Source organism: Bombyx mori, chromosome 20 (assembly GCF_030269925.1).
Source record: "Bombyx mori chromosome 20, ASM3026992v2".
Classification (NCBI taxonomy): Eukaryota; Metazoa; Arthropoda; class Insecta; order Lepidoptera; family Bombycidae; genus Bombyx; species Bombyx mori.
In genome coordinates, this window is record NC_085126.1 from 2,553,044 (window position 1) to 2,577,149 (window position 24,106).

The 24,106-nt window shown below is 38.5% G+C and overlaps 1 protein-coding gene across 48 annotated transcripts in view; it reads right to left on the reverse strand.

Annotated features, from left to right (window-relative positions):
• LOC101742624 (dystonin) overlaps positions 1-24,106 on the reverse strand; it is a 357,476-nt gene that overhangs the window by 183,569 nt on the left and 149,801 nt on the right. For 27 of the 48 annotated variants that reach the window (XM_062674250.1, XM_062674248.1, XM_062674281.1 and 24 more), the window contains exon 1: positions 3,579-3,717. Coding sequence is in view for 7 of the 48 variants with exons in the window: in XM_062674251.1 (XP_062530235.1) it covers positions 20,562-20,732 (171 nt within the window). In the remaining 41 variants the exon portion in view is untranslated. Of the gene's footprint in view, positions 1-3,578; positions 3,718-20,561; positions 20,733-24,106 lie in introns of those variants that run through there. The other 21 variants (XM_062674282.1, XM_062674286.1, XM_062674285.1 and 18 more) reach the window with 5 other exon arrangements.

Genomic DNA, 24,106 nt, shown 5'->3' on the forward strand with positions numbered 1-24,106 from the left:
TTACTAGCGCAGTACAACTGCGGAATGATTTGGTGATTGGATCAGGACATAAATTTCCTTCGATTCCAGTCAAGATACGGTCAAGATCATACGCATTTGTCGTTACCCTAATCGGGCCAATTATTCCCCAATCACGGTAATGGCCTGTTATAAGGATCATCTGGATCATCTTCAAAAGAAACAACTAGACATCAAAGAAGATTGGCGACAACTAAACAGTCGTATTTTAGAATGACCAACTCAATATATGTTGCCGTGCTAAATCCAAGTGGTCAAGAGCTTCTAAACTGAGAGACTACAGCAGGGGTTCCGAAACTTATTTTGTCTACTGCCCCCTTTGAGAATAAATTATTTTTTAGCGCCCCCAACTATTGACATACCACCACATACATAAAAACCACTATAGTAAGACTTTAGTAGGTGTCTAAGAGTCCTCATAGATTACATTACACAACGCTCCCGTTATTTTTCTGGGTCTGTTTCCGCCCCCTTTAGGCCTGCAGCGCCCACAGGGGGGCGTTATCGCCCACTTTGGGAAAGTCTGGGCTACAGGTATGGTATGGTAAGAAAAAAATAAAATCCATATTGAACTAACGCAATATTCCAAAGATATCCATCGAAAGATTAGCTTTATCAATGCATAACATTCTAAGATATTGGTGATCAATGTTATCGCAATGATATACGAGGAAATATGCAGCCGAATTTATTTTTAACGATGACACACATCCATTACAAAATGATAAAGAAAACGTATCATTGATATAGTCTACTCCAATACTGCATGACGATCACGGATACTCTGTTAAGAGTGACACGATTGAGAAGATCATTGATATAGACGACTCTCTTTTTGTTTCGGAGTAAACAAGCTCTGAACCCATCTGGTGTCGAATAGTTACCGGAACACTTCACAAACAATGTCGGTCTCAACCTTGAGACATGATGTCGAAGTCTCATTTGCCGCGTATTGCCCCAAACAACTATCTCCCACCCTTAAAATCGCAACAGATTACTGCTTCGCGGCTGAAATAGATAGCGGTAGACTCCTGTGAGCTTATATCATTGAAGAAGACTAATGATCGCAAAATAAAAAAACAAACAAAGATTGCTACAAATATTTAGCCAATACCTATACAAATAGAGTCTCAAATTAACTTTTACTATGAATAATTTACAAATTTTATCCTTAAGGATTCAATTTACAAACTCGATTGGCAGTACAAAATTGTAAATGAGGTTTTTGGAACGATTATGACCCAAATAGCAAGTTGAATTAAACAAAGTTCATCGTATACCATTACTTCCCAGAACAATGTGGCTTTTTTGTTCGAAAAGATCTCAAAAAGAATTTAGTTATGGAAAAAACGTATTGACTCCACATGGATTGATGCTTCGCAGCATTCCAAGAGCTTGTTGTTGCAGTTTTAGCAAACCAAGAACCGGTTTTTTTGTTGAAACTGCATCAAGAACAGAAATTCGGGGCTTAAGATGAAAGTGATTCTTTGTTGTCACTACACCCGTTCTCTGTTTTCAGCTTTTATGCCTAATAGTAAAGTCGGCTTGATTATCCCCGACCTTTGGTTGAAAATCGAGGCACTTAAAGAAGAATGATGCTTCACAGCATTCCAAGGATTTGTTGTTGCAGTTTTAGCAAACCAAGAACCACTTTTTTTATGAAACTGCATTAAGAATAGAAATTTGGAGCTTCAGAGGAAAGTGATTCATTGTCATTACACCCGTTCTCTGTTTTCAGCTTTTTTATGCCTGATAGTGGAATCGCTTTGATTATCTCTGACCTTTGGTTGAAAATCCAGGTACTTAAAGAAGAATAAGATTAAAATCAAACTGCCTCACTGATTCGTTGCAAAAACGAGGGAATTGGAACAAAATTCATTTTAAAGCCACATCTCTGCAATCAATTACTACATAATTGTTCGCAACTTGATTAGTATGAGCTGCCAAATAAATTCTATTGAGTAGATGAATGAATATTTATATTAACAGAGTAGTGTGGGCTGGTCCATAGTGCGGGGGCAGAGCAAAGAATGTAATCGCAATCCCACTTTCAGACCTTGGTATGCTGTATATGGGAGATATATATAATTATCGGGTCCGTCGTATAGAGGGCGTGAATTCCTCTGAATATGTAACGAGTTTTTGCAACGTACAGGAAGAATGTAAGACTTTTGCGTACGACATTTTTCATTACGGATTAAGTTCTGATTTTGGATAGTTATTCCACCAGTGTTTACATTACGAATGTCCATTGAATCTCTTATAGCTTTGTACATGCCTTTTCAAAAATGAATAAGGTTTATTCCATAATCTAACATTGCACATTATCTGTATACGAAATATTGTTGTAGTTTGATACATCTATTTAGAAATGAAACTACTATGTTACGATGGACAGTGTCAGAATGGCCTTGATCTCTGGATACTCCGGTCTTGGGTGATGTGGGAGGTTCGAGGGGAATCGTCCGAGGAAAGGAGAGAAATCGCGCAGACTGTAGAGTTCTACAGCACGCTGGCGGTAGAGATAGGACACGTGTATGAGTTCAAGCTGGTGTTTCATAATTTTATTGTGAATGACGACACGACATTCGCGATTTTCATTAGGATCAGGTGATAGCTGGCCTTAATGTTCCATAACCAAACAAAATTCTCTTGAAGCGCTTATGAAAAGTTAAACGAAAACTTATCAAGACTGGCGAGAACTTATCAAGTGAACCCGGCTTCATAACAACTACTTAAGAGACATTCAAATGGACATTCAATTCAATAGTAAAGTCAGGAGAAAGGTTGGTTTGACATGTAAGTGCAGATACGGAAGCACATGATCTAGATGCGCGAAATTTTATGTTTTATCTTTTACTTTGATCCTTAGATAAGACAAAGCATTCGACTTGCCTTTTAAGATATATTTTAACGTAATAGTTAGCATATAAGTAGAAAATTAAAATAATTAAAAAGTAGCCCTCTAAAATTTTCGTACAATAATGGCAACACTTTAAGCCGATTAAATTATTTTTTTCCTATTGTAATAATAATAAAAAAACTTTTTATATTTGGGAAAGTACTGTACCACATATAAACATACGGTTTATGTATATCAACAATGCAAAGAAAACAAAATAAATATGGACATTATACAATTTTATATACCAATGGATCGAATTTCAACCACAATCAAGTTGTAATAGTTAATTGTTGACGCGCCTAGTCTGTTCACGGCACAGACTATATAATAATTAATAAAGTTTATTTTTAATTTGTGTTGCTAATTATTGTCAGAGACTTACTAAGTTTAAGAGATTTCATAATAAGTTGTTTGTGTATGTTAATGAACGTAGGCATTGATCAATCTTGGGTGAGTCGAAGCTTAAACAATGGATGCGTTTAGTCAAAATTAACACACAATTCGGACTGAAATTAAATTTTCCCATTGAATTTCTAAAAAGCCCGTTACTGTCACCGGTAAATTTATCGGTAAACGAAAACTGCGTGTCGAATTCTCAATAAGGCACTATGAGTTCAAAATCACTGCACAACAATATAATAAAAAAAAAACACACCACTTCCTTTCCTTGGATGTTTTTTTTTTTAAGTTTATTTTAGTCGTGTCATTAAATTGTTCGTATTTCGAAATTTGAATTTGTTTGGAACGCGTGAAGAGCGCGCGCACTACCGCCGGTCGTTTGCAGGTGACTGGCTGTCACGCAGCGCATATGGCGGGAAGCTAACCATGACGGCTTCTGTATCGAATAAAAAAATTAAAAAAAAAAAACAACAACGCAGCCTTTGTTGTACGTGGGCACGTAATTTTATAATTACGATATTTATCTGAGATTTTTGTTTGTCAAGGTCGCTTCTGTGATGCGTTATTAAGTGAAGATTAGATGATGATGAGCGAGAAGAAGGTGGGACATAGGTGTTACCTATTCTAATATAAGTAACCTCGAGGTGTTATAATAGATTCATCGAACTAGTAGGTGAGCTCACGGGGCTCAAACCTGACGACGTTGCTAACACGAACGCTAGCAAGATAGGTGCTTCACAGAATCTACCACTGGATCGGAAACGCGATCCGCTGAGAAGATCCGGCGAGAAATTCAGTGGACTGTGTCTAAGAGTTAATTTACTCGCCGAGCCCTTCGTTGCAAGCGACGGGTTCGACGAGAACGATGACCGGTGCTTGAGGTACCTAAAAGCACCGTTAGTGGATCGGGAGGATCCGAAATGACGTGTTTTGATGACGATGACGACCATACTATGAAGAATGAAACCATTCAGAAGATTTAGGTCAACATTGAATGGACAGGAATGCGAATTCTTATTTGATTGATTGATTTGAGCAGCCAATACCGGGACAAAGTTGCTTACAGAGGTAATTAGTACCAAGCCTCTAGTGATTGCCCTGGTTAGCAGGTTTGGGATAACGTTATCCAATTTTTTTCCCCTTGGAGGAGTTATTCTGCCGAGTAGAGCCGATTTTGTGTGAGCACGAGAATTACTCCCGGATATCGGACCTGCCAGGTATAAATCGACCGGACAGGGCGATGAGGTGTCCCATACACCAGCGTCTCAAGCGGATCTGCGTCTATTTCCCCCGTCGGAAGATCACTCCGAAGTGCCAAAAGAGAGTGAAAAATAAACGACACATATAACCTTATAGAACCGAGAAACACATAAATAATTTAACCCGACTGCCGACTATACATAATATGTAGGTAATGCATAAGTAAAGTGTAAATTGCGATGCTATAATAATTTATACACAGTTTTCGTTGTCACCTTGTCTGCTTGCTTTTTTTAATCATCTGTATGTAGGTACGATGTATACGTATGAATAAATGTATCCGTTTGAAGTTTGAGCAACACTGGAACGCCGAAATATAAATTGGTGTTTAAATTTTTTTTAATCCGTTCCAATTTGCTTCCGATAAAATTATTGGAAGTATTGCTGTTACAGTTGATCGAAGCGAAGTTGAGTTTAATTCTGTTACTTTTCTTTATGAAAATTGGAGCGGCTTTTTGTTGGCCGGTACGGGTAGGTAGTAGGTACCAACCACTTGGTCATTTCTGCCGTGAAGCAGTAATGCGTTTCGGTTTGAAGGGCGGGCCAGCCGTTGTACTGCAAAAACCGAGACCTTAGAACTCGTGTCTCAAGATGGACGGCGCCATTGACGTAGTAGATGTCTATGGGCTCCAGTGACCATTTAACAACAGGTCGACCGTGAGCTCGTCAACCCATCTTAGTAATAAATAAAAACGTAATACTGTAATTACTGACTTATCGATGTAATATCAATGTTTACCTGTTGTCTTGCATTCTGATTGATAAATAAAATCGATATCAGCCAACGCCATCTAGTGTTAATTAATGCAGTTAATGTATTAATTTTCTATGGGTGCATATAAACGGCAGCATAAAATCGGTATATACAAATAAATATGTATTTTTTCAACAACAAACCTACATAATATGCTTACATACCCATGTAATAAATATTGTATTTAAATAACAGCTAATATTGATTATATTGCAAAGCTAACTACCGCCATCTAGTAAGAGAGGCGCGAAGCTTTGCGGTCTTGGATAGCACTCTTACAAATAAATCAGCAGCGCCATCTGTTATCGGATAAACGAAAGCGTTAAGCGTTTTTTTTTTCGCTCTGACAACTTACCATTATGGTCTGCCAGAGGATTCGCATGTACAAATACAATTTTATGTGATTATTTTAGTAAATTCATAGCAGTAGTATTTTAAGACACAATAATTTTATTTACTTGCAGAATAAGGCTTTAAGTGATATAAAAATTCCAATTTGACGAGATAAATTGATTTCTAAAATAAATAAAAGATTTTTAACAAATCCTTTTTTTTTATTGTTTCTTTTATTGCTTTGTTGGGTGGACGAGCTCACGGCCCACCTGGTGTTGAGTGGTTACTGGAGCCCATAGACATCTACAATGTACATGCCGCCGCCCACCTTGAGACATGAGTTCTAAGGTCCCACTTGTAACAGTACAATCGCTGCCCCGTCCTTCAAACCGAAACGCATTACTGCTTCGCGGCAGAAATTGGCACGGTGGTGGTACTCACCCGTGCGGACTCACAAGTAGTCCTACCACCAGTAAAACTGTACTGTATCTTTCTCAGAGGCACCAGTACAATAATTAAGTGATGTTGTAAACAGCGGGTGTTGTAAGGGGATGCGGAGGCGGCGCGTGGGTGCCACCATCTGGTCTGAGACCTTCGTTCAGCCTACGATCCCTACCGGCCGTAGGTCAGCCTACAATTGCGACAGGGCTGCCACGTGACAAACCTTAATGTACCTTAATGTCCACCTTATGGTGAATGGTTACCGTCGCCCGTGGATTTCAGTAATGCCAGGAGCAGAGCCAAGCCGCTACCTACCGTTCAAGTTGAAATCTATATGGGGTTAGCACAACGCCCCTAAGGTTGCTGCACTGATTTTTTTTTCCCCTACCTATTAGATGCTGATAGCCTTGAGAGGCTATTTCAGCGTTGCCCTAGCGTGTAGGTGAGGTCTAGGGGCTCAAACCGGAGGTGTTGCTAACACTGGCCCTAACAAGAGCAGTGCTTCGCAGAATCTACCACCGGATCGGAAACACGACCCACTGAGAAGATCCAGCGAGAAACTCAGTGGGCTCTAATCTAATCTGATTCTTGACGTACTTAATGATCGAGCGAACTCGCCCGCTTGTCTACTTGCGTTTCGTCATCCCTGACTTGACATTTCGTAGTGACGTCATCGTCCTTGTTATTCCGATCGTTGTTTATCACCTAAATCTGTCATTGGAACGGAATTCGGAAATCATATTTTATATTCATAAATATTAATGGACTTAGGTAAATATAAAATGAAATAATTATATATGCATAAATATGTATACACATAAAATAGAGGTGGATATACAATATTAACTAAACCAATGCCGGTCCCAAGAAAAGAGGAGGATTGAGTTGGAGTTCGACATTTCCACCGTAAAACTGTCAACGTCAAATGTCTGGCGGCGGTTAATAATAATTAGCCGGACCCAAATAAGGCTTCAGAAGAACTAAATCACTTCCAAAAGCACTACCTACCGTCGAAGGACGCGGGACCCCACCATGTTTACTGGTGGTAGGGCCGCTTGTGAGTCCGCGCGGGTAGGTACCACCGCCCTGCCTATTTCTGCCGTGAAGCAGTAATTCGTTTCGGTTTGAAGGGTGGGGCAGCCGTTGTAACTATACTTGAGACCTTAGAACTTATATCTCAAGGTGGGTGGCGCATTTACATTGTAAATGTCTATGGGCTCCAGTAACCACTTAACACCAGGTGGGCTGTGAGCTCGTCCACCCATCTAAGCAATAAAAAAAAATGTGTATTTTCTTAAGAAAGCTTCATGAGACCACGACCCTCAGCATTGAGGATTATCGATGCAAGAAGGATACCATATATTGTGTTGTGTTTTCACTCTACTCATAAGTAATGTTGATGATGGAAACTTGTTTGGGACTTGTTTACCTATTTTTAATATAAATGTCTCTGTTTGTTTTGTACTGTTGGTTGCCCAAACAAATAAATAAAAAATAAATACACTTTCTTTCCTTTAATTAAACATACAGGTTACGAAGTCATTAGACAAACAAAGAAATAATAGTAAATCACCCACAGTACACTAAGTACGCTTTTCAATCCCCCTATAATTTTAGTTCAGTTCCAGAAACAGAGATGGCGCTAGCTGACCAAAACATGGTATACTGAGAAAGTCGCATGAAAAATATCTTGTAACTGCAATTTAGGTTTCATTTGTTTTTCACGAGATCTCGTGTCTAAAGCACATGGTTAAAGCTAAGTTAACATAGAAAAATTTCTAAGTTCAATAACACAACTTATACAACAACCGTTATAAGGTCATTGAATAGATTGGAGACATGTTTGTTTCATTGAATTTAAACACGAACATAGATCTAATTTAAACTATTTTTACGATTTAAAATCGCGTTTTTTTTTTAATCGTCTTTACATTATTTTCAACGTTACGAATGCTTTACGGAAGTTTAAAGTTTACCAAGAAAGTCGTAAAAGTGTTTTTAATTGTATTAAAGTTCCGTCATTAGCTCCTTGATTGCTTTAAGCAGGCTTCGCACTGAAGGAATAGAGGATGTCGGTCTTTAAAACTAACAAATTCTGATCAACTCCAAATCGATGCCTCCAATGAACACTACTCTTAACTCCAAATTGGTAGGTTTACAGGAGTAGAGTTTAAACGAAAAAAGTTGATCAATATATCTGCAATAATAAAGATTTTATGGTTTTTTCTTGTGTAACTAGCTGATTTACTCTTGCTTCGAACCCCATTAATAATGAATTTGTAATAATTTTAAAACAGTGAAGCGATTTGCGTGAAAAACGAAAATTTCAAAATTTTGAGTTAGACTAGTGTTCATTGGAGGCATCGAAATCGTCTCTGCGAGTCCGACCTCTAACCGCGCCAGCCTAAGCCGCTACCCGGAATCTTTGCTCAGGAAAACAACAAAACGTTTGCTTTGCATTGTCGTGTGTAGTCGCCGCCGGTCGTTGAACCCCGACCTGCGTAACTGTACGTGACTGGGTGCCTATAGTTCCGGATGCGACTTTGAGCCCTCGACTTGGGAGATGGATCTTCGAGAAAAAAGGTATCTTGGGAATTGTCACAATTTCTAAAGTAGCTAAATGTAGGGAAGTAATAATTATTATCTATCCCTAGTATTAGGACGTGATGTGACTGGTGGTAGAACGTCTTGTCCTACCACCAGTAATTATAACACAAATTATAATTTTGCGAGTTTGATTTTTATTACACGATGTTATTCCTTCACCGTGGAACTCAATCGTGAATGTTTGTTGAGTACGTATTTCATTAGAAAAATTGGTACCCGCCTGCGGGATTCGAACACCGGTGCATCGCTCAACACGAATGCACCGGACGTCTCATCCTTTAGGCCACGACGCCTTCAATTCATCTAGAAAAAAGTCTAAAGTAAGGGGCCATCCATAAAGTACGTCACACGTTAATGGGGAGGGAGGGTATCACCGAAGTGTGACATCGTGTGACAAGGGGCATGGGGGGGTCAATACTTTTGTGACGTCACATGTTAAAATTTAAAATACTAAAACGCAAAGTTTGTATGTGAATTAAAAATTTTAAAAATTTACAATCTTGATCTATATTTATTAATAATTTAGCATTCTCGCTGAAAATAGCTGTTTTCTCTCGATTATTTTTAAATACATACATAAATTTAAAAAATGTGTGACGTCACATCAGGAGGGGGGGGTTATAAAAATGTGACAACCTGTGACAAGGAGGGGGGGACAAAAGTCCTAAAATTCGTGTGACGTACTTTATGGATGGCCCCTAATAGGAAAAAAACCTCTTCCTACTTTGAAGTCCGTTAAAAAATGAGAAGACGAAGTGAAAAGAAGAAAATCCGTGTGGACAAATTATGCTAACAGACAAAATTACTGAAGTTTTTTTTTTAAGTAAATTAGTCAACGCTCGATTCAAGATTGGACCATAGCACCAGCATCCTCGTCCACTCGACCAAATGGGCAAATTCTATGGGAACCGCACAAAAACAAGTTTTTTCTAATTATCTAAATCAAATCACGATATTCTCGCATCACCGCAATCGGGCAGGGTGCGTCCGCTTTCGACAAAATCCTGTGGCGAAATGAAAGTACGACTCGATATATCATGTTACCAGTAACAGGTATACCTGATACCCCGATACTAGATATGTGGTTTCAATAGCCAGTATTTTCATGAAATTATTTATAGGTACTTGTCATTGTTATTAAGAACAGTGAATCTGTCAACCTTCGGCATTCTGGAAGGTGCTTAGTGCCATTAGGCTCGGTGCCCAAAACACGTCATTACGGATCCTCTTGATCCATTAACGGTGCTTTTAGGTACCACAAGCACCGGTCACCGCCCTTGTTGAACCCGTCGCTTGCGACGAAGGGCTCGACGAGCGAATCAGCCCATAGACACAGCCCACTGAGTTTCTCGCCGAATCTTCTCAGTGGGTCGCGTTTCCGGTCCGGTGGTGGATTCTGTGAAGCACTGCTCTTGCTAGGGTCAGCGTTAGCATTACTCCGGTTTGAGCCCCGAGAGCTCACCTAGGCTGATCTACGCTAAAATAGCCTCTCAAAGCTATCAGCTTAGGTAGGAAAAAAAGAAGGGAATAATAGTCTTCGTCCAATAATCATACTTCGGAAATGTTCGTTCTTAATTACTCGATCATCCATCTACTGTCCCTTTCATTGATGTCCTCTCACTCGCACCTGTTCTCGGGTTCCGTTTATATCATCTCACATAACTATTAGTTAATATTATTAAGAAATCACAATGATTTGTTGTCATTACCATGACTCAGGATAGTAATAAAGTAGCGCTTATTGTTCTCTGTGGCAACGGACACGTGAATCATATTCCATTGTGCTTTTAACGTAATGAATAATAAAATGTAACAGAGTTTATGAGCCGCATGCGGTTTGGGTTCTATAAGGTGTTATTGGAAAACAGGCAATGGGTCAAACAATACTATGTACCTATTTACTTTATAAATGCTTATGAAAAAAACTAGTTTTTTTTTATATTTCCTACCTATGCTGATAGCTTTGAGAGGCTATTTCAGCTTCACCCTAACGTGTGTAGGTGAGCTCACGAGGCTCAAACCGGAGTGTTGCTAACACTGACCCAAGCAAGAGCAGTGCTTCGCAGAATCTACCACCGGATCGGAAACGCGACCCACTAAGAAGATCCGGCGAGAAACTCAGTGGGCTGTGTCTGTGGGTTGATTCGCTCGTCGAGCCCTTCGTCGCAAGCGACGGGTTCGACGAAGACGATGACCGGTGCTTGTGATGCCTAAAAGCACCGTTAATAGATCGGGAGGATCCGTAATGACCTGCTTTGAGTGACGTCGACTGTTTACCATTCGGTCTACAGGATCGGGTATGTAAAATATTAGGATTTTTTGTGTGTTGTTTATAGAAAAAATCTATCGATATTTTTATAATCCAATGATCAACAGCTTCGTTGAATCTAAAATCGATTCGGAATCGTGACCCATTGAGAAAATCGAGCGAGAAACTCAGTGAGTTGTGTTTCTGAGTCAAGTTGCACATCGAACCCTTCCTCGAAAACGGTGATCGGTGCTTGGAATCTAATGTCTAGAGGTTTAATGTCTAGATGTCTAATGTCTAGTCTAATGTCTAGAGGTGCCAAGGAGCCTCTAAATTCGGATTATTTAAAGTTTACTATCTATTCTCTTGGTAAAACACAATGAGGCCCACACATAAAATTAACATTCACAATCTGTATGCGTGTCCACCGTTCGCGGAATGAATGCAAGCCGTCATAATGTCATTTAGCGAATGCACTTTCATTATGAAAAAAAAACTCTGGTTCTGATTGCGAAATTCAATGCGGTTTCGCTTTCGTTACGCCAAGACGAAGGGAAAGAGACGGGCGCTAAGGATATTCGTTACGCTTCGGCACAGATAGAGACAGCGAATTTAAGATGCAGTGCAACAGTATTACATTATAATGGCGTAATCATTGAAATACAGTTATAATGCGATTTCAGCTTTCTGTTCTTTGAGTAGGGCTGAATTGACATATTTATTGGATTGTCCGATTTTTAAATTAAAATTCTTTCTGAATCAACATTTAAAAACATCACAGTAATAGGCAGCAACGTGGATAAAGGTGACGGTGCGTGAGAAAGCGCCCAAGGACTTCATTGGAATCCTGGCCCCTCTGGGATTTTTTTCCTCCGTATGCTAGTTTGGGGATCGGTGACCAAGACCTCAATAGATGACGTATCAGCTATTCGACCCACGGTCGTGCTAAACAGTATCTTAAGTTGCATGTGGCGCCATCTAGGCAAGCTTCGGATATAAGTAATTAAATATACGCTGCCTTATCAATAATTATCTCCGCAGCTCATGCTAGGGCCAGTGCTAGCAACACTTCCGGTGTGAGCCCCGTGAGCTCACCTACATGCGAGGGTGAAGCTGAAATAGCCTCTCAAGGCTATCAGCATAGACAGGAAAAAAACAAAAGAAAAAAATATACATCATCGTGTAGTCTAGAATTTTTTATCGATTAAAAGATACTAGAAAGATTGTGAAGCAGGATATTAGAGGCGTTAGAAACTGCACCTTAAGCGCAAAATACAGTTCATGCAATCATCTTGACATTTTGCATTATGAACGCTAATAGTGTCAGGTCTGAACTACAATGCGAATTGACTTTTATTATCGATATTACATCAATCGTTCGTTATGGATGCTTTAAGTTCAATTCAATTGACTACACAATTTAAACATGACAAAAGAAATGATAAAGAATAAATAAAAAGTCTAGTTTTTCTTTCTTTTGTTGTTTTTTTTTTCTATTTCGCAATAGTGCTTGTTATAATGTCTCTTTTTGCAAATAACTGAGGAAACAGACATCAATTATATATTTTTATCAAATGTTTAATCTTTAAATGGCTTTCATGTTGTAAAGATGTCGCTTAAACCAAATAGACTCGAAATTAATATAAAAACACGAGATTAAACCGTTTTTTTTTTTAAACAGTCACGCCACTTTAACTGGTCCCGTGCTAAGTTCGTAAAGAACTTGTGTTACAGGTACCAGATAACGGAAATAAATGTAAGATTTTAATTATACACATACATATATCTAATATACATCCATAACCCTGGAAAAGGCATTTTATATTTATCATACAAACATCCTCCCTTGGCGGGATTCGAACCCGCGAACCCCTTGAGTAGTGACCATGTCACTTACCACTACACCAGACGGCCGTTATTAGTTTTAATTAAACCAAACTAAGAGCAAATAAGAGTGTTTATCACATGAATATTGGGCCGATGTGGGAATCGAACCTACACCCTTCGAACCGGGCAGCCAGCGGCGCTAACTGCACCATTGATTCAGTCAAAAGTGTTGTTGCTTTACGAATAACGACTATAAATAAAGTTGTTTGTGAATAATTTAAGATCCATAAAACTAGTTTCGGTCGAAAAATTAAAGATTCGTGATTTATTGGAAGCGGATTTTCATTTTAGTTCCAAAGTGTTTGGTTTTTTTTATTAAAAATCAATCGACGCTAACATTAAACAGAAATAACTAATAATAAATTGTTTTTTTTTTTTTTTATTGCCTTTGTATGCAGACGAGCATACGGCCCATCTGATGGTAAGTGGTCACCGTCGCTCATGGACGTCAGCAATGCCAGGGGCAGAGCCAAGCCGCTGCCTACCATAAAGTACTCTCCGCAAGCCTCGTTTGAAGAAGGAAATGTCATAGCGCTCGGAAAACACCGTGGAGGGGAGGGAGCTCATTCCAAAGCCAGATGGTACGTGGCAAAAAATATCTTTGGAAACGCACTGTCGATGAACGCAGCGGTTCCAAATAATATGGATGAACTCTGCTCCGATGGCAAGATATGAGAGAGATAAGCCACAGAGAGAGTGATATTAAACTTTAAAAATTATCTATACTTAATATATAAATCTAGAGTGGTTTTTATGGATGTTCCGTTATAACTACTGAACCATGCATCCGATTGACTTGAAACTTGGTATCCATTTAGAAAATACATGTACTTAATGGATAGGCTATTTATATGAGTGTTGGACTCTCTAATAATAATGACAATAAATAATAATTTTAATTTTAAATGCCCAGCGAAGCGGGCGAGTACGGCTAGTCATATTATCAAAATATATGGTTTAGATGAGAAAAGAAAAGAGGAAATTTGTATTGCCCGTGCTAGGGCAGCGGTTCTCAACCTTTGTTACTCATCGACTCACCAATATATCATTACGATTTCACAACAACCTTATTTACAGCCATTGTACTGTAAAAACGGAGACCTTGGAGCTATTATCTCAAGGTAGGTGGTGGTTTTTATGTTATAGATGTCTATGGACTCCGGTATCCACTTAAGATCAGATATGCCGTGAGCTCGTCCATTCATCTGAGCAATAAAAAATAAAAATAAAACATGCGAATTTTTTTATAGTCAAAGTGAAGGTAGGATTATTAAATTATTCTTAATTAATCTATTAAGGGCAATTGTACAATTAACATGTAGTAAACAGGAGTTATTTTTTTTCCCCATCTTTCCTGACAGCCTTGAGAGGCTATTTCAGATTTAACCTAGCGTGTAGGTGAGCGCACGGGGCTCAAGCCGGAAGTGTTGCTAACACTGACCCTAGCAAGAGCAGTGCTTCGCAGAATCTACCACGGGATCGGAAACGCGACCCACTGAGAAGATCCGGCAAGAACCTCAGTGGGCTACAGAGGTATATTCATGCGCACGCGTAACCCAGAGATACAATTCCCGCGGGTCATCTTAGATAAAAGAGAGAGAGAGAGAGAGAGAATATTCTTTATTGTACACCAACAAAAGAAACAATGCGAAACAAAACTACAAAAAAAGAAGTACAATTGACGGTCTTATCGCTAAGAGCGATCTCTTCCAGACAAACATCAGGCGGAAAAGAATCGTTTGGAAACTAATTACACGCGGTGTACCAATCAATTCATTCAAAAAATACCGTGTTTGTAGGGCTCCCAGCACGATTCACAGGACAAGGTTTGGCATATGACAGAGCAAATAACAGACGCCGGTCTAAGGCGTAATAATAAAACAAATGTTGCAGGTCCGTATGGCTTAGTACAGACTTTTTGGATTTTTTCAGGATAAGTTCTTTAAAAGTATTTTAAAATATTTATAAGGTGATTTAGCCCGATAAGTATTATAGTTTTATAGTGTAAGTTAATATATAAAATAATATGTGCGTATTGTGTTGCTTTTGTTTTTTTATAATTTAAATTTCTAAATTTCTCTTCTTGTTCACTTTCTACTTATATGTGATTTTGATTGTGGAAGCATATTTGGTTATTGTTTTAGCTATATTTTTTTAAAATATTATGTGTTTGTATTGTACTGTTTGTTTCCCAAATAAATAAATAAAAAGTTCCAATATATGGAATACCCTTTATTCGAGTATAAGGATACTCCAGACCGAATGCCTCAAGGTTCAGTGACCTCTGAACCAGTTATTACACTTTATAATGGAGCGGTAATTAAAAAATCATTTTCATTAATTGATTTATCTATAGGCCTCCGGGATGCATAGGTAGTCGTAATAAAAACAAAACGTTCAAATATAAATTCGTATAATAATATTTACGTGTTCTTATGGTAATTTGAACAATTGTTATTTTGAGGCCACGCGTGAGAAGGTCGAGAATAAATTCTTAGATTTATATGACATCAGACTGAGTAATGCCATAATAAAAAAATAAAAATGAACTGTATTTCCTCGTATCAAATCCGACGGCTTGATTATGCTTATTTTTCTTGAAGCTTAAAAGTTGTTTTTAAATAGCAACATGCGAACTTCGAAGAATATGTAATTGATAAATCAGAATCAACAAAATGTCCTTGATTAATTCCTGCATTATTATAATCGATTTAAAACTCGATTATTTTTATTAATCGATTTAAATTGTCTATTCCCTAATTGCTTGTTCATTCGTCTATCCAAGCAGGAATGAATTTAATAGGAATTATTATGAATTAATAATGAAGTATTTTTCTTTAACGTCTCTTCCATGTTCTCAGACTTCAAGCTAACTAATTTCGACTGAATTCCAAATAAAACCAATAAAATCTGTACATCAATACATTTCATTCACTTATATTTTGTGTAGACACAAGCCGCCATTGACATGTTAAGTTCGTTGTGTTGATCTATTCGTCAAACGTTGGCCAAAATATATCTGTGAACCGAATACGTGATTGGCGTTACGAGTGTGTAGCCAAATAAGGCTATTTGACTTTCCGCGGTACAGTTGCCAAAACAAAGACTGGTTTAATGACTCAAAAAATTCATACGAAATAACATTGCGCTCGAAAACAAAAGTTGTTATAGTTCGAAGCAATATTTAAGTCCTTCGTGCATTCTTTCTGTTTAATAATAATAATATAATAAATGTTGTAATAATTACTATTTATTATGATATATATATTAAGAAAATACATCCAATTAAACCGTTATTTAGATAATTAGAAGTGATACTTCGTCTTTTAGTAATGGATGGGAACACCACTGAGTTTCTATTGTATATTTTCGCGGACGGGTTACATGAGCTCACGGATTCAGCCTGAGACAATTTGCTAACACTAGCCCTAGCAAGAGCAGTTCTTCGCAGAATCTACCACCAAATCGGAATCGCGACCCACTGAAAAGATCCGACGAGAAACTCAGTGGACTGTGTCTATGGGATATACAATTTGCTAAGACTAGCCCTAGCAAGAGCAGTGCTTCGCAGAATCTACCATGGAATCTGAATCGCGACCCACTGAAAAGATCCGACGAGAAACTCAGTGGACTGTGTCTATGGGATATACAATTTGCTAAGACTAGCCCTAGCAAGAGCAGTGCTTCGCAGAATCTACCATGGAATCTGAATCGCGACCCACGGAGTAGATCGCGCGAGAAACTCAGTGACCTGTGTCTATCCGATAGACTATAGAGTACCTCTAACTAACAGACCTTCATTTTTACGACAGATCATACATATTTCTAGTGGTGACACCAGCAGTAATGTGCAGAAGAATTCGACAAATATAATTCGAATAGTTCCCGAGTAAATAACACATCTGTAATACATGGTTTGTGTACAATGTATTATTATGACGCATATAAAATTTTATTATAATTTTTTGGTTTACTGAATGCTATAGGTGTATATATATATATCTCACTTTTTCTCCACCTTATACCCCTAGGTGGGGTCGGCACAGCGAATTTTTCTATACCATTCTCTTCTATCAGCCGTCATCTCAACACTCACTCCTCTCTCTGCAATATCGTCAATCACACTCTCCATTCATGTCTTCATTCTTTGTTTAGATGGGTGGACGACCTCACAGCCCACCTGGTGTTAAGTGGTTACCGGATCCCATAGATATCTACAACGTAAATACCGCCACCCACCTTGAGTTATAAGTTCTAAGGTCTCAGTATAGTTTTACAACGGCTGCCCCAGCCTTCAAACCGAAACGCATTACTGCTTCACGGCAGAAATAGGCGGGGTGGTGGTACCTACCCGTGTGGACTCACAAGACGTCCTACCTCCAGTAAATTATACTTATCCTAATTGTTATTTTCACATGGGCAAGTCTTTCTGATTCCTACGTGGACATTAAAGCATCTATTAACACGTACGTGGAAAGGAACGTTAGTAATATCGTGATTATTATACTTAGTTGGCGCCAACGTTCTTGGCCATTAGCCACTACTAAAACCGCGTACGGAATATTAAGCGGCCCCGTAACTCGGCTGAGGTCAGGGGATGTTAAAATAAACTTCAAACGGACCTTGCCGAAGAGATTGGCCAAGGCTCCAAAATAATCAAAACCGTGGTGTCTCTTCGTGATATTGCTTCTCTCGAATCGGAATATACAAGCAGCTGATATTTCGGTATAGACTATTTTGATATTATAAATAACCAGTAAAACCGGGTCACGCTCGACTATGACAATTATCTACTGTATGTAATACATGAAAATAGATTTGTTGAAATAAGTCAAACGCCACCTTTCTTATGTCGATGGTTTTTTTTATTTTTTTTATTGCTTAGATGACTGGACGAGCTCACAGCCCACCTGGTATTAAGTGGTTAATAGAGCCTATAGTCATCTACATCGTAAATGCGCCACCCACCTTGAGATATAAGTTGTAAGCTCTCAGTATAGTTACAACGGCCGCCCCACCCTTCAAACCGAAACGCATTACTGCTTCACGGCAGAAATAGGCAGGGCGGTGGTACCTACCCGCGCGTACTCACAACAGGTCCTACCACCAGTAATTACGCAAGTTATAATTATGATATATAAATATGATATAGCATACAACTTATTTGAAGTGATAACGAAATCTATACCAAATTTAATGAAAATTGGATCAATGGTATGGCAACGTATAGAGGACAAACATACGGAACATTAATCCATTTATGCATCTCTTCCCGTGGATGTCATAAAGAAAACCCCACACAACGAGTATAGTACAAAACACAGAGATATTTGTCGTCTGTGTAGACTCAAAATCCGGTACCAAACTTCACGAATTTACAGCTCATTCAAATTCACGAGTCGTATTTGCAAACAAATCGAAACTAGTTACTTTCAATATTAGATTTAGATCAGTATCAAAGAACGCTTCGTGACAAACCGCGATTAAATCTGTTTGGCAATACAATTGAACGATAACCAGTCGTTCGGTTTGACTTTAGATTCAGATTGTTTGAGTTAAGCTCTGCAGACGCACACAAAAGTTGCTTACTCGAATTAACGCAAGATATACGACTATATATGGCTATAGAAAATGAAATCGCGTTTTTGACAATCTATAATTAAAGATTTTATCATGGGGTTTGGATTTCTGGACTGATCATGGTGCACGATTTTTAAGTCGTTATCTGAACGAAAACCTAAAATAATAACTACATATATCTAAATATTGATACGTGAAGCAAAAACTTTGTATCCCTTTTTACGAAAATTGGGCAGACGGAGTCGTATGAAATTTCCCACACTTATAAAGAACATAGAGAAGGAGTGCAGAATGTTAATACTTTTTTTAGTTAGGCATAAAAATTACATTAATCAGTAATAAAAAAACCACAATGTATTATATTTGACATAATATATATATATACATATATACTCTTTGTTTTTTGTCAAACTTTTGTGATTGTAAAAAGTCTGTGGTCTAATTTATAATAAATTAATATTGTTTGTTTATAATATTATTTGTCTATAGTGTAGACTGGGGTACATCTAATACCTAATGTTCAATATTATAATTTCAATTAATTATAGTCGAATTTCGACTACTGGGTAACTACTACTATATTATAATAACATCAAAACTCTTTAAATAAAATTATTCATCGTATTCTGGACATACTCGAATGATGGTTAATGGCGAAGATGATACGTTCTCACTCCGGGAAGGCCCGGTCGTGAACTTGTGGCTAGCTCAATCGGTTTTGCCAGCTTGATAATAAAGTTCAATGTAAGTCTATTATTTAAGATATTGCTTTTTTTTAAATATGAATATGATTATATTCAAATAATCATTATCGTTTTAGGACTAACAGCCAAAGGTGGACCTTAGCCTGGTCCAGTATGTCTCTCCAGACTGCTCTGTTCAGGGCTTTCTCCTTTTAGTTCCTGACACTGAAAACTGTGATGTCGTGCTCTACCATCAGAGTTTCGGCCTGCCACGACTTCTGCGGCCCTCTTTTTCAAAGAATACCTCAAGATTAATTAGTTTTTTTTATTAGTTTCCTTATTGTTTTGATACAGCGTGGAAATCATAATTTAAAGTTACTCTTCTGACATGAAGTGTTCCTCCCAAACACATGATGGGGCAGAGGTTATAATATAAAACTCAGACTTTAGAGCTCAAGTCTAAAGGCAGCATTATGTTATTTATGTATATGTGCTGTACCACGTGGATCGTGAGCTCTTTCACTCATATAACAAAAAAAGATACTATTCATTCACTTCTGTTTAAATATTTCAGTACGAAATAGAGTTAACGAAGTAAGCGGTGTAAAATGCTTAATGGAGTACATAGTAATAGCGGTTATCCTATCCTTAAAATACGATGCCTGGACTAATTCGCAAAATAGGCAGGATGTATGTACCATCACGAACTTTTTTTATGATTGAAAGATTACTGGTGGCCCGAAGGCCTTTCCAGTTTCACCAGGACATGTGGGCGAGCAAATGCTCAGCCAGGAGGGTGGGATTTGCTAACAACCGCCCGAACGCCTCCGAAGGAGACCTAACAACTCAAGAGCAATTGCTTCGCGAATGAATCTACTGCCGGATCGGAATCGCGACCCCCTGAGAAGATCCGGCGAGAAACTCAGCGGGCTGATGTATGGGTTAGGTTTCACGTCGACCTTTTGTCGAGTTCGACGAGTACGGTTACCGGGGTAGCGATCACGGACTCTCAGCACTAACCGTTACGTGGTAATAAATCCAACTATTTCTAACTACACAACTACTAAATCCATCCATTTGCAGTTCGAAAGAAAATCTATGCAACATTCAACTAACGTACAGCTGATTTACTTTAATAAAATTTCTTAACGATATTACTTATTGTACAGCCCCCTGTCGTATGCCAAACATAACTCTTAAGTCTGGCACCCTAGTGGTTATCAGGTAAGCAGAGAGCGATTTAATCAGCACGGGCATAAGTACGAATCGTTATATTTAGACATATTTAGGAGTTTTCGTGTGTTCAAAGTCCCACAATACCACACAACGACCCACAAATTGATGTGGCGTCTGAGAATTTCATTTTGAATCATAAAATGGCTAATGGAACTCTGCTAATAACGATTTACAGACATAAGGAAGCAGCAGTTAGAACAAAAGACTTACCTGGAAGTGCAGGATGATAGTCCAGATCAGACCTAGGGTCAGCTTTGGGTTCCCGTCGACGATATCCTCAGCTCTGATGTTGACGAGCTTGATTTTCTTGTAGCGGAGGAAGTCCAGGGCCATTTGGACGTTTTGCAGCATATGGAAACGCATGCGACCTCGCTCGCGCGGCTGAAAGAAATAAGATAAGATGTACCGTTAATACTTAAGTAGACTTGGTTTAATAGATTCGAGATCTTGAGATATCTATAGCGCCTCTCGTGGATGAATAGTGATGATGATGATGAAGAATAGAAAAAGATGTTTGCAATTACAAAATATTCTAGTCCTCATTCAAGTCCTAACAATTACATCGTAAATTTTTTTATTTGTCATATCACTCTTGTCAGAGCCATCGTGGTCGTCAGTTAGTATCATTGCTGTGGGCAGATGTTATGCATCTCACGATCAATCACCACTTCTCCCGGTTTGTGATGGTAATTATCTCAATAGTAGGCAAGAAAAATTTAATTCACGAATCTCAAGTTTAGCGATGTGATTAGGTTTATTTATTTACAGCTGTAGCAGTGGGGATAAATGTCTAATTGTCAGATTAAATTTAATATAGCTGTTGACTAAAATTATATATTCGAATTTTAGATTGGGTTAAAATAATAGCTACTGTACTATTTTAAGCGGAAGAATTGTTTTTTAGCAGAAATAATTATCACTGGGTAGGTACCACCACCCCGTCTATTTCCGCCGTGAAGCAGTAATGCGTTTCGGTTCGAAGGGTGGGGTAGCCGTTGTAACTATACTGAGATCTTAGAACTCATATCTCGAGGTGGGTGGCGCATTTACGTTGTAGATGTCTATAGGCACCAGTAACCACTTAACACCAGGTGGCCTGTGAGCTAGTCCATCCATCTAGGCAATAAAAATAAAAATAATAATAATGATTGATTCACACCCCAATAAAATCCGATTAAGTGTTAAGTATTAATCTCGGCTAAGCGTTTCATCAGATTAGTGTACATTCCACATTGATTGATTATTCTTCAGATACCAATCTACATACATCGACCCTGCCTTAATCAGGTAAGGGTTTCGTGGGCCGCACCTCACCGATGAAATAGAGCATCGCTTGTAATCCACTCAACGTCTTCCGAAAAGAATTATGGCTAATAGTTTCGTATATCTTTTAGGTGTAACATTAGAATGAAAATCTACTTATTATTCAAGGACTTCAATACATTTATTCAAGACTTCACAAGAACTTTTCAATTGTTATGAGTAATACTCATTCGGAATTCAGTTTACACTACTGAAAAGAATCATCGAGAAACTCAGAACATTGAAGTAAAATGGTAAGAATATTTATAACTTGCCCAAACACTAATAACCAAATTCTAAGGATTTCAAGGTATAAAAGTAGGATTTTTTATTTATTTAATATCTCTTATACATCACTTGGTATATATATATCGACGCTTGAAAGGCAAACATGACTAAGCGACAATAACTGCTTTGTACATAAATGATAGGCAATAACCATATTCGATGCGCAAAAAAAGGTCTATTAAAATCATTTCAATCCTACAGCTAGATTCGTTAAAATAGATGTTTTTTCAGGTATTTCAACTTAGTCTACTGTAAAGTTCACGCATTGCCGCTTAGTCACGTTTGCCTTTCAAGCGTCGATATATACATAGTGTGTTAGTTTATATAATCACTTGAATATCAGAGTCTAAATTGAATATTATTTACATAACTAAAACATAAACAAAACTTCATGATAGAAAGTAATTATATTTAGAGATCTAAGCTAATTAATACGAAACGAGTTATTTGCGTGTTTAACACCGCGAGACTCTTGGTCGTTATGTGGATTTCAACAGCGAAATATTATACTAGTCATTTATAACGTCTTTCTTTGCTTTCAAATGACGTATCAGACTATAGAGACGTTTATTCGATACTTTGTTTTTTCCTACCTAAGCTGATATCCTTGAGAGGCTATTTCAGCGTAACTAGTAGGTGAGCTCACGGGGCTCAAACCTGACGAAGTTGCTAACACGAACCCTAGCAAGAGCCGTGCTTCGCAGAATCTACCACCGGATCGGAAAGGCGACCCACTGAGAAGATCCGGCGAGAAACTGTGGCGGGCTGTGTCTGAGGGTTAATTTACTCGTCGAGCCCTTCGTCACAAGCGACGGGTTCGACGAGAACGGTGACCGGTGCTTGAAGTACCTAAAAGCACCGTTAGTGGATCGGGAGGATGATACTTTGACTTCCCGACTGAAAATATGGAACTGATCGCCAATTATTTATTATTTCTTAATTATATTATTGTTACGCCGGAAAGAGTAACGCCATCTGTCATCAAACTGCAGAAACAAATATCGAAATAGCTTGTAATATCGAGAACGCCAGAGAAGTATAACGCCATCTATTATCAAATAGCGAAAACACATATCGAAACGTCTAGTGCTAGCGGGAATATTCTCGATAATTGTAAACTTGTCGCGTCGACTATAAACGAGTTCCAGAGGTGACTTGAAGGGAGTTAGTAAAGAAGCGACGAAGGGCTCGACGAGCGAATTAACATATAGACACAGCCCACTGAGTTTCTCGCTGGATTTTCTCAGTGGGTCGAGTTTCCGATCCGGTGGTGAATTCTGCGAAGCACTGCTCTTGCTAGGGTCAGTGTTAGCATCACTCCGGTTTGAGGCCCGTGAGCTCACCTACTAGTTGAGGTTACGCTGAAATAGCCTCCCAAGGCTATCAGCTTAGGTAGGAAAAAAATAAAAATGACCCTAAGTCCCAAAGTATGTGAATCAGTCTCGACAGGTTTGAGAAAAATTGTTAGGTACCTAATTGTTTTTAAATAGAAAATACATACTGTAATTTGATGAAAGTAGTATACTATCGTTAATTAGTGGAGGTTGTTCGCTATAACAAGATGAGTACGTAATGTTGAGGTGAATAAAGCAAATTTCTTTTTACTTAGTTATAAAAAATGGTAGGCCAACCTAACCTTAATATAACAAACCTCAGTTTACCGAATTACTTGATATAACGAATATTTACTTGTTCCCTTCCGATTTGTTATATCGAGGTTGCACTGTATTAAGCGGTTAATGGTGTAAATAGAGGTTTGACAAAGAAAATGTCGCCACACGTTTTGAGATATGACTCCGAAGTCACAGTTACCTGGAACCGCTGCGTTCATCGACAGTGCGTTTCCAGAGGTATTTTTGGCACGCACCATTTTTTTTTATTGCTTAGATGTGTGGACGAGCTCACAGCCCACCTGGCGCTAAGTGGCCACTGGAGCCCATAGACATCCACAACGTAAATGCGCCACACACCCTGAGATATAGTTCTAAGGTCTCCGTATAGTCACAACGGCTGCCCCACCCTTCAAACCGAAGCGCATTACTGCTTCACGGCAGAAATAGGCAGGGTGGTGGTACCTACCCGTGCGGACTCGCAAGAGGTCCTACCACCAGTAATTACGCAAATTATAATTTTGCGGGTTTTATTTTTATTACACGATGTTATTC